Consider the following 11,849-nt stretch of genomic DNA (forward strand, 5'->3'; position numbering starts at 1 on the left):
AAGGGAGAGTCGCAGACGGTGACTCTGAAAGAGCATGGGCTCCTCCAGGAGAATTTCCATGTCAGATCCTGGACTCCAGCACCTGCAGAGCCCACAGCAGTGCCACAGCACTGCACACTGTTGCAGCTGCTCACACCAGATGCTGCCTGATCTTCTCAACATAACACCCAGCACCTAATTCTGGAAACAGCTGGAGGCCGTGAGAAACCCTCCCTGAAGTCAAAAATAGTTTTGACTTACTGGGAAATCTCATTTTCTTCCAAACTGTGCATGCTTGCACCTGTCCTCTGTTCTCTGCCTGGTTTCCTCATTTTCAGATCAACAACTCCCCCTGTTCCTGTGACTGACTGCTTCTCAGCAGGCTCTTCCTTACCTTCTCCTGCCTCTGATGAATTTGACAATCATACTCTGAAGCCCACCTTGCTGGAAACAACTTTCTTCCACATGATGAGTGGTTTCTTCTGTCGTGGAGGAGAAGGATGGGGGAAGATGATTTATACACAGGCATCATTCCACAGAGTATTTTGTATAATAGCAAAACTCTTCCCAAACCCCCCATCTCCCAGCCCCTGTCCAGCCCAAAACCTGCATGTCCAAGCCCCCTTACGCTGATGAAGCCACAGAGGAAATCTATGGAATGTTGCAAGGACCAGTGCTGAAAATGGTCACTGTTCAGGCCCTTCCCATCCACCTTCACTTTTACTTCCTGACCATAGGAAAGTTCTCTGCTCACCTGTGACTGAGAAGACAAGATCACTAATTTGCAAAACAACCACTAGGTTTCTGCAAAAGCAGTGAAACATGAAAGTGCATGAATCAGAGCAGCTTAGGGACTTACTGCAGTCAGCTGTCTTTCCAAATTTTCTAAAGGCACTGATTGTACCTGAAGATAGCAGCTTTAGGAAAGCTGATGAGATCCTACACACAGCCCTCCTCTTCATTCCTCCCAGCTATGGCGCACACAAGTGAACAACTTGTGACTCCTCTGCTGAATTACAACTTATACATCACGACTGTTTTAAAATAAACCATTCATTTTTGTTTCCATGCTATCAGTCATCCCATGTAATGTTATCCCATTATCCACCAAGTTTCAAGTACTATGACCACAATTCAAGCTTTCCCCACCCTCCATCCCAGCTGGAGTACACGCCCCTGGGGCCCTTCACCACCAGAAGTGCCAGGCAGCAGCAGGGTAATTCAGAACAGCCACCACCAGTGTCAGCTCGCAGGGTGGGAAGGAGGTGGCTGTGCCAGCAGCCAGCCCCTCACAAAGCCCCTGGGTCTCACCACTCAGTGCTGCAGGAACTGGCTCCACAGCCCTGGTGGGACTCTGCTGTGTGACATTATTCAGCTCACCATGGACTTCCTCACTGCTGGTGTCATGGCATGGTGGGGATCTAACTTCAGCAGTTGCCATATCCCTGCTTTACTTGACCTAAATCCTGTAGGGACTGAGGAAGGACAGGGTGTCACAGAGACAGGCAGACTTGACACAGCAGGACAAGGTGAGAAGAGATGTCAGCAATGTGACCAGGAAACAAAGCAAAGTTCTTTGCCAGGATTAATTACAAAGCCTTCAGGATGCAGGAGCTTCCTGCCATTTACTTGAAAGACAGGCCACGATTCCTCTCTTGAGCACCATGACATTGGTACATTCACTTTTCCTTCTTCCACATTCCCTGCCCAGCTTCCCTTTGGCACATCAGCGCCATCCCAGGCAGGAATCAACCGTAGGTGACCATGTCAGTGGATCAAGGTCATTTTAGCTCAGCAGGTGTGACTGCATCATGGCATGCAAGGCAGGTACATCCTCATCCCAGGCGAGAGATATGGCAAATTCAAAAGCTTAGCACTGCTTCTGGGGGAAGAATAGCCACAGCCAAAAACTATGCCCCAAAACTATCAGGGGATCGGTACTGGCTCACTGCATTACAAAGTCTTCTAAAGCTACAACTAAAATTGAACAAATATTTTAAAAAATGTACTGAAGAGTAATTTATTCAGCGTGAATTCAAAGGACATTCAAAGGACCACACAGCTGGTCTCAACGCTGTACTCCAAGATATAGGCAGGGTAAACTTGTTGCTTTTCAAAGATAACAAAGATGGAAGGGTCTGTCGGGTCATCAACACAGCTGTCATAAAGTCTGTTTGAATTTTTGGCTCTGGGTGGAGGGCGACAGTACTCAGGGTTCCCCTGCACAAAGTCTCCAACAAGAACCTGAGCTACAAACATGCTGTAGCGCCCACTGCGAGAGGAACAGAACTCGTGGGAATAGCTGGCATCTCTGGCAAAGTAGCTTCCTAGGGAGCAGAAAAAGCCACAGGTCAGACAACACACTAGCCAAGGGACAAACACGTGCTAACAGCACTTTGGCAGCCTGCAATTCAACAACCCCAGCTAGCCCTACAAAATTTATTCAGTGTGAATTCAAAGGACATTCCACCATTCGTTTACAGGACCACACGGCTGGTCTCAATGCTGTACTCCAAGACACTGGCAGGGTAAACTCGTCGCTTCTCAAAGATGATAAAAATGGAAGTGTCTGTCATAAAGTCTGAATTTCTTGCCAGGTGTTCCCATGTTGGCTTATTGTAAAGTACACAGGTGAGAGTGCCCTAAAGGCAGGAATACATGGATCAGGAAGCATCAGCCACTTTGCACCCACAGCCCCCAGCCTGGCTGGAGTCTGCAGTCCCTGCTGCTACAGCCCCTACACTTCTGCACTTGTACCTTTTCCATACAGTGTCCCATGGGTCCCACAGAGTCTCCAGTCAAAGTTCTGCTCACAGATGGCAGACACATGGGATGGACTTGTGCCATGGAACAGGAGCCTCTCATTCACTCCTTTTGATTGATGGAGCTTCTTCATTTTTTCTTTTTGCCTAGAGACAAAAAAACCCAAGCAAACAAACAAACAAAAAAACCAAAAAAACCCCAACTTTTTTATCCTGGTTCAAACAAGGAAAATTTCCCAACTCAACTCCTCCTACTTCTAGGTCATGGAGGAGCAGTGGCACAAATCACTCCCAGTGAGGTTACTGTCTGCTTTGCACTTCTGCTGGTACCCTGTTGCACAGCTGGCTCCTGCCAGCAAAACAAAAAGTTCTCAGCATCACTAAGTACTGTGTCACCCACAACTTCATACCACATGAGAGAGTAAAGAGACAAACATCTCTTGACTGGGAATTGGTCAGTTCCCATGTTATATAAATCCTGAATACATAAATATGATTATAAAACTGAGCTGTATTGAAGCCACAGTGAAGACTGTATAATCTATGCCCCTATCTTTATCACAAAAAGGTCTCCTCTTCTTTTTTTTAAAACTCCTATGTGGAAGAGGCAAAAACCAAACAAATAAACCTGAAACACCAAAGCTCAGTTATGATGAAGGAAAATCATCATTACTTTTTGAGTAACACTAGCAAGAATCACACACACATCTTGCTAGGGATAAAAGGCTCATTTCTACACACACAGAAGAACACAGATGCAATCCTAACAGCCCAGTCACAGAGAGAGGAGCCCCAGTCCCCTTTCAGGACTGCCCCAGGGGAGGCTCAGCCTTAGGGAGCCAGGTTTTGGGGCAGTCATAAGTCTGGACCACCAGCCAGACCTGGGCAGAGAGATACGTGGCAGCCTCACCTCTGCTGGACTGCTGAATTTGGCAGCTCCAAATATAGACTATGGAGGAAAACAGATCAGGAAATACCAGTCTTCTCATACAGTAAGGATAATGAAATAGGTACAAACCACTGGAAAATGTCCCAAAGTGTTGGGTTCTGGATCCTCTGCAGTTGGTTGATGCAGTAATTTTTCATTGTCTTCTCAAATAGACTCTTGATTTTTCTATATTCTTGGGAATCATAGCTGAGCTGTATCAACTGAAAATTTTTAAGGCACTCAAAATAAGGTATTACTGAGAGTAACAACTCCCAGTTCTTCCAAAGGACTCGTCAACTTTCTCACATCTGCTGAAAAGCCCTACCACAAAAATCACAAGCTGCTTCTGTTTTTCCTGTTAACCCCCCTTTACCATCACTCCTCCTGTGGAAGCACAGGCACTGACTGAGGGAAATCAGTGCAATCCCATGCAAGTTTCCTTTAGAGCATGCACCCCACATATGAGCTATTTTTAGTTCAGAGTAACCTGAAGTTGAAATGCACAGCAGTATTCAGGCTGAAGCAGAGTGAAAGTTTCACCTTAATCTGACACTCCAGCTACTTCCCTACAGGGCTAAGCTGCAGTTTTACCACAGCAAATAACATCCTGACAACAACAAATAACAAACTGACAGAGGAAATACCCCCTTAAGATACAATTATTCTGTTTTATCAGAGGATGAAGTGCCTTGGGAGAGTGCAAAGGACAGGTATGAGCAGCAGTGGCCTTTCTTACCCTGTGTGGTATCATAGGGGCTCTCTGAGAGCCTCCCAGGAAATGCATGTCTGTTCTGAATATGAAGCTGTCAGTCTTGTTTCACATCATAGCTGCTTATTTTACAAGGCACATTTAAAAGCTGGTAACATCTCAACTGACTTGAATTGTGCCCTTGGAAAAATCAGTACAGGACAGAACTCGCCCTCCCACTGGAGAGCTGGAAAGTCCTACCTTGAACCCAATATCAGGTAGTGCAGTTTTGTCCCACTGTGGAGGATAGACAGGATGTGATAGAGTTGTGTTTTGGCTACAGAACAGAAAAAGGACCCAGTCAGCTGGTGATACTACTAACCAAATCGCCCTTCTGGAGAATCTAACCATGAGCTCTAAAGTGGCCTTCAGGCATCCGTTTGGGAGCTATAGTTTGTTTTCTTTTTGAATGAACACACCTTAGGTTGAACCAACACTTTCATTGAACCCTCAGCTTCATATGCACTATCTGCTGGTGAATTTCTAAAGCAGAGACAGCTCCTATTCAAATAAATCAGTAGCACAAATAACATTTACAGTAGATGTGTTCATTAATTCTGTTAAGCTGAACTCCTTTTAGTAAAAGCCATAAGAAAGGATATCTCAACTAAGTGCCTCTAGTTCACTTCATTTCAGTGGATTTGCCTGTTCTGAGTTGTAGTTTATCCTCAGCTTTCCAAGGGATGACATCAATATGCACCACAGCTCTTGGGATTGGCAGTCGCCAGCTCCAAATCGGTGCACAATTTATTTATTAGTGTTGAGGCATAAATCAAGGAATAAAAATTCCTGGCACAGTTGTGTCAGCCCTATGTGGCCTTGCCCCTCACAGAGAGAGCAGATCTACTCCAGTGGTCTCTCACAGCTGCCAGAGACTGCCACAAAGCATCCCTCCAGAGAGCTTTACAGAAGTGTTGCATAATTTACAAATACTGCCACCGCAAAATGTACTGTTAACCCAGTCAGAAAAAGGTATCTATAAAGGAATTTAAGAAATATAAAATTGCAGTCTAGCCAGCTAGAAGGAACTTCTTAGCAGAAAGGTGCTGTCCTCTAGAGACATTGTTAAACAATGAATGTGTATTACCTTCCATCTTGTCCACCCTCAGACTGTTTAGGCAGTCGAATAACACTTCTTTGAGTTTTAAAGAGCACATTTGTTTGGATCATGCCTTGAAAGAAAAACACAATAACTCAATAACGAGATAATTCACTGTCTAGGGACAGACTCTTACACGTTAAAAATAAAAGAGGAGGTAGCCCTGAATACTGCATTGTGGTGCTCTCTCTATCCCACCCATCCCAGTGCAAACTTCATTCCCACTTGCACTGCTCCTACTTGGAGATCAGCAACATCAACCACCTGCTAGCAAAGGCTGTGAAACTTGAAGGCAACCAAGCACCAAGTGCACCTGCACTGGTATTCATATCCAGGCTGCTGGCCAGAGAAAACCACATCTGATGGCAAGCCTACAGCAGGAAAGAGTTTTCAGTGCAATGGGGGCCACAAACCTGGCTTTCCTGGCAGCACAGGGCTGCTCCATGGTGCAAAAAGGAAAGCCTGCACTCTGTTCTTGGTCCTGTAACAATATCACAGAGCACATGCTGTGTGACATGGGTAATTATCCATTGTTTCCTCCTTTAAACACCACTCTTTATTCATGCCAGGAAACATTTAAATTTTGGAAAGCTAACAGGAGTTTTAAATTAAAAACAGAAAAGCATTTTTCATTTTCCCATTTTTCTCTCTCTGTGCAACTAGCCCTAAATTTTTGTTTGCTACACTGTGCTTTCTCTCCCCATAAGTAGCTCGCAAGATGTTCACCATGGGCTCACTTCTTCACCTTTTGACTTTTCAGTGCCTTTTTTTTCCCCCCCGATTTTTCATTCTTCCTCTTAGGTGTATAACCCCAAATGTATAAGCCAAAGTGCCACGAAGCATTTACTCTCAACTCTTCTTCTGAATGTACAATATTGTCAGGTATATTTTTTTGACTACAGATGCCCAAGTGTAATAGTTCAAGTGGGGCATCTCAAAACTGCAGAGAAATTTATCTACTGCTCAAGTTCTGCTTGGAGAAAATTTGCAGGAGGAAGAAAAGCTGTTCAAAGAGACGTAGACACAGTGCAAAGACCTTCAAGTCAACTGCACTGTGTAATGAACTTAAAACAAGGAGACACTTCACCTGCAAAGTCTAACTTATACTGCTGAGAACCAGCCGTGAATAAAATGACACCATTCTTGTCAGCTTGATATTCATTCTCCAGAATTGCAGATGTTACAGTGGCAGTGGCGTGATCTGCATGCTGCAGAAAGGACAAGGAAATGATACGTGTTAGAAACCACCCTTTGGTTTAGGTGTCACTGCAGAAATACCAATGTTCCCCCAGGCCCCAGTGACAGGCTGATGTTTTGAAGTGAGTCTCTAGGGCATCAAGCATTTTGCTCTACACTGATGGAGGGGGTACCCCACCGAGCACAGCTGCTTCTAACAACAGCAACAAAGCAGCCTTCAGCCTGTGTGGTCAGCTCCAGCCAAATGATGTTTGTCAACCCTGGAAAATGCACCCGCTTTCAAAGGCAGTCCCTTGAAAGCTTTCGCAGAGTGCCAGTCCTACTTTGAGGGAAAATTAAGACGACAATTCCAGCCAGGCATTGGAGCAGCACTGCAAGGGCACCCAGTGGTGCGTGCAGAACACACCAGCTGCAGAACAACGCGCTCGAAATAACCCTCCAAAGATGGCTTAACAAAAGCTTTCAGCATGAACAGCAAATGAATTTCACCTCTTTCCCGTACTCAATCCACTGCTTGGAATCATCCAGCCAATACCAGACATACTCCATTTCAGGAGCACACAGATGAGTCAGGAGACAACACGAGTGCAGAAGAGCTGATGGGCACCTGGCTGCTCGCTTGGCCCTGCATTGGAGAAGAAATCCAGATCAAAATAGGGGTTTCCAAAGCTGTGAAATGGTGCAGTATGCCATGTCTGATCAGAAATCTATTCACTTCCCAAAAAATGAGACACCCTCCAGCTGGGAAGTGCAGGTTTGACCCACAGCTGAGGAACTGATGTTTGTATGTTTATGGAGCATGGTAAGCACCACAGAAATGACCCTTGGCTTGGACCTGTCCCACTGATTTTCTCTGAAATGTATCTTCCTAAAACACATTTTAAGAAAACACACTTGACACAGAGATTCCCCTGCATCCATAGAGAAGGCCATGGTGAGGCAGCTGTGTCCCCACAGCCTGTGGAGGTCCATGGACCAGAGATCCACACTGCAGCCCATGGTGAAGCCCATTGTGCAGCACCTGGACAGGCCCTGAGGGAAGCTGCACTCCATGGAGAAGAACCCGTGCTAGAGCACGTTTATCCTGAAGGACTGCAGCCCATGGGAAATGAACCATGCAGAAGCACAGAAAATTTTTGAGAGTGATGGAGGAGTAGGTGGCAAGTCCTACAGACTGAGGACAACATCCATTTCCCTTCCCCTCTGCATTGCTTTGGTAGGACAGGGTAGAAAAGTCAGGAATGAAGGAGTGAAGTTGAACCTGGGAATCCGGGGAGGGGGAATAGGTGATCGAATTTTCTTTCCTCACAATTTAAATCTATTTTAATTAGCAATAAATTAACTTCCCCCAAATCAAGTCTGTCTTGCCAACATTCACTTTGGCTTTATTTCAGTTCATGAACTCTCCCATCTTATTTTCTCCCTACTGTCCTGTTGAGAATAGGGAGCGAGACAGCAGGTCACACTTGGAGGAAGGGATATCATTACTTACCAGCAAAGTCTCTGCTCTGCACTCTATCCTAGACACAGCACCTACATGGAGAAGAAGATGAAACAAGTAGCCACCAATAATTCCAACTCGTGAAATTTTACTTTGCTTTCGGCTGTGCTTCACTCTCCCTTTCATCTCCCAGTTTTGGACCCAGACACCACTCTTTTAATGTCTTGCCACTTTACTGCCCCTACAACATTGCTTATCATGGACCACATGTCCATAGGCAAAAGCTGCCAGCCATTGAGCTTCCAAGGGTCTGTGACAGAGCTACTCTGAGCTGCCTCAAGAATCTGAACACGATATTGAAACAGAAACTGGAAATGATCACGTATCCAGCTCTGACGCCCTTCGTGCTTTGGCAGGATTCAAGGGTATTCAGAGCAGGCCAGTGAGAGGAAATCATTACAGGAGCAGCTCCCTCACAGAGCTGTTTACAGTGCAAAGGTCCACAAAACAAAGGCGTGGCAGCCCCGGGCTGCCAGAACTAAGAACGAGGAAGAACCCGGGTCTCCTTTGCAGACAGACCTTGTTCCAGCACTGCCTGTGTATGCAGGAACACCAGCCAGGCCTTTTCCTAGAAAAACGCTCCAAATTATTTTTCTCTCCCTTTGCAGGGCATTCAAGAGATCCAGCACTACCAGGAGATTTTTGGACACGGGTGTCCCTTTTTTCCTCTCTGCACGCCACCACGCTGCTGCTGGCACGGCTGAAGAATTTAAAGTTTGTGGATTTGTAGGTTGGGATTTGAGGGAGGAGGTGGGGAGAGGGGAAATGAGAAATGGAAAGGAAAGCAGGGAAATGGGGTGGGATGATGTTTCCGGGCAGCTTTTCTCCACTGCTGTCCTCCCCTCTTTCTTCCCTCTATCCCCACTCCAGATAACCCTGGCTAGCCCCTGCCAGCTCCCCTGCCGACACTTGGGGCTCCCAGTCTGCCCTAATCACATGAGCTTGCAAAACTGCCCACTTGTGACCTACTTTCCTTTTCACTTTCCAGCACTTCTGCTCCATGCTGGGATTCTCCACTCACCAACTCACCCCAAATTGAAATAAACAGGGGTGAAACACTTGAAAAGCAGACAGAAATGTTTCACCAGCAAGACAGGTTGTGTCCTTCACATTTTGCTGAAAATCTCACTACATGGTCTCATGCAACTGTACATTTGCTTTTTTTTTTTTTTTTTTATCTTAAGAGGAATAACTTTATACAGAGAAAAATTTATACTTAAAAAGCAACCTCATGCTACCTTTTCTCCTACACGAGAAGAAAAGATGAATGAATGAAGATACAAACACAACTTACAGTATGACAAAGTGCAAGCAGGTATCCCTCCAGCACACCTTAAAGCCAAGCCCACAAGCTATGAAATCCTGAACTTCCTGTGTGTCCAGCCCTCCCCTCTCAGCTGCACCCTGGGAAGGCTGTCAGAGCCTGGCATGTGCCACTTCCCTGGCACAGTTCTGTCCTCGGGCTACCCAGTCACCACCCTCGGGAGCTGAGGGCATCAGCCTTGTGCTTGCCAGGCTGGATGAGCCTGCTCAACCCTTGCTCTGCATGGCAAAGGTGCCCCAGGTGCAGCAACACCTTCAGAAGTAAAGCACAGCTGGCCTGTGAGAGCTCCCTGCCAACTCCCCACAGCACACCTGTACCTCGCTGTCTCTCCCTCGCAGCCTCTCGCCCTGGGACCACGGATGCCTGTCTGCCACAGACCCTTAAAGAAGTGGGCTGAGTAACACTTCCTCCTGGTTATTGCAACAGACGCATGCGCATCTGCCAAGCACGAGCAGGCCGGCCAGGGACAGCCCAGGGCTTTGGCAAACACAGCTGCAAAATCAACATCACTACCAAGCAGCAGTTTGTCCCTGCTTCTGGGTCCCTGTCATTGCACTTACCTAAAGCCAGTACCTCCCAGCCTTCCAATGGCTGGGAATATTCAGGACCTTCTCCTTTCTAGAAGGAGCAGCTTCTATAATGAAGATCATTCTTGGACATCCAACAGCCGGCTTTGCCTCGCAAAGGGACCCCCCGAATCGCAGTGCAGAAACGGTGCATGGTTCATGCTGCCCTCCCCAGGGTCAGTGGTGGCACTGGTGGGGGTTTGCAGCAAGCAGAGGCACTCTGAGCCACACAGGCCTGTGTGTGCCGAGCACAGAGCCCCGAGAGAAAGTTTCGCTCAGCCCTCGGAGCTCCGCAGCGTCCCAGGTGTTTGTGTTCCTGCACCTTGGAGTCTGATTGTCCTCTCTGCTCTTCCCCACACAAATCACACAAGGCTTAGGAGCTTTCCAGTCTGACCTCTGGCCTTTCAGAGGCTGACAGCGCTTCCCAGCAGAACTCTGAGGCATAAAGCTTAACAACAGGTCAAGTAGTCTTAACTGTGCAAGCTTTTTAAGCCGAAAGCATATCTTGGACTGGTTTTTTTCCTCAGATTGTGGTCAGCTGAACTGCTCAGAACATTTTTCTTTACTGGTAATCCAGTTCACACCAGATCAGTAGTGGCTGAAACACATAAATCTCTGAGTTTCCAGAAAGGGTGCACTCTGAGTGCATTCTATAGACACAGCATAAAAATAAACAAACAAGTAAGCAAACCCAACAAAACCCTTCGCACAGACACAAAAAACTAAAAAACTAAACCAAAACAAAAAAACAATGCCACAAATGTGATTATGAACTCACTCTCTTTCACTTCTTTCATTTCTGAGGCATAAGAGTTTCAGCAGACATGAGACAGCTTTAGGAAGCTTTAGGAAGAGCATTCAGCAGCTTTAGGAAGAGCATTCTGGCTTGCTAGAAAATGTTTACATATCTTTACTGGGAGCAACACACCATCCTCTCTAAAAACAAAAAACTCTGCACAAACTGGAAACTTGAGCTCACTGTAAACCAATACCTTCCAAACATAATTTTTATTTTTTTCCCTTTTAATTGCAATGTCATCTGTGGAGCTGTTGAATCTCTGATTTCTGAACCATGGTACTACATCTGTCTGCATTTCCAGTATCTGGGAACGGAACAGGTCTCAGAGGAGATATCCTATGCTTATAGCCCTGCAAGATCACGAGCTCTGCGCAGTCAGCAGAGGCACCCAACTGTGGTTTCCCAGCATATGTCAAATTTTATCCTTTATAAAGAGACCACGGTCCAGCAGGTACTGTAACTTAGTTTCCTCCTAAGAATTTCAATTCTTGCTCACTTTTTCTCTTCAGAGGAAGCGGACAAAGAAGGGGCAAAGACACCCTTTGTCTGTGCCTCTGTGGCATACAGCAGCTCTGTTGCAATTTCAGACTGTTCCAAGGTTTGATGTGAGAGTCCTGATGCTACAACCTGGACACACTGTGCTCACATGGGTTTCGCAGTCTGGGACCGGGCTGACAGTACCTCACGCTTCTACCTTAAGATGTGTATAATCCCCCAAACCAGTATCTAAGTGGGTGGACTCAGGAAATGGGGTGAGTGAGCTCACCTGGTTCTGCAAGGTCTTCGAGTTGGTTCCCCAGCCACACACACTGAGTCCTGGTCCACCACTGGGGTGCTGTGGGAAGGTGTGCCAGGGGGTTCAGCTTCAGCAAAGCTGGCATGAGGAGGGATTGGCTCTTGTCTGGGAGCCTGGAAGCATTTCCAGATCGCACTTGAATCCATTCTA

The 11,849-nt window shown here is 46.5% G+C and overlaps 1 protein-coding gene across 1 annotated transcript; it reads right to left on the bottom strand.

Annotated features, from left to right (window-relative positions):
• Positions 1–1,973: 1,973 nt before the first annotated feature.
• LOC136361644 (protein mono-ADP-ribosyltransferase PARP12-like) lies at positions 1,974–9,940 on the bottom strand. The gene is made up of 8 exons (XM_066319689.1): positions 9,856–9,940; positions 8,206–8,246; positions 6,604–6,724; positions 5,505–5,589; positions 4,619–4,694; positions 3,760–3,890; positions 2,737–2,888; positions 1,974–2,306 (listed from the first exon to the last, which is right to left on the bottom strand). Exons 4-8 carry the CDS (start codon positions 5,585–5,587, stop codon positions 2,026–2,028), a joined length of 723 nt encoding a protein of 240 aa, XP_066175786.1. The 5' UTR covers positions 5,588–5,589; positions 6,604–6,724; positions 8,206–8,246; positions 9,856–9,940; the 3' UTR covers positions 1,974–2,025.
• Between the last annotated feature and the right edge of the window lie 1,909 nt (positions 9,941–11,849).

The sequence above is a fragment of the Sylvia atricapilla genome, chromosome 5 (assembly GCF_009819655.1).
Source record: "Sylvia atricapilla isolate bSylAtr1 chromosome 5, bSylAtr1.pri, whole genome shotgun sequence".
NCBI classification, from domain to species: Eukaryota; Metazoa; Chordata; class Aves; order Passeriformes; family Sylviidae; genus Sylvia; species Sylvia atricapilla.

Coding starts and splice junctions, on each gene's coding strand:
- LOC136361644 (XM_066319689.1), bottom strand. CDS start 5,587: ATGATCCAAACAAATGTGCTCTTTAAAACTCAAAGAAGTGTTATTCGA. Junction 3,891..4,618: donor TACCTGATATTGGGTTCAAG/GTAGGACTTTCC, acceptor AAAAATTTTCAG/TTGATACAGCTCAGCTATGA. Junction 2,889..3,759: donor CTTTGGGACATTTTCCAGTG/GTTTGTACCTAT, acceptor TTTTGTCTCTAG/GCAAAAAGAAAAAATGAAGA.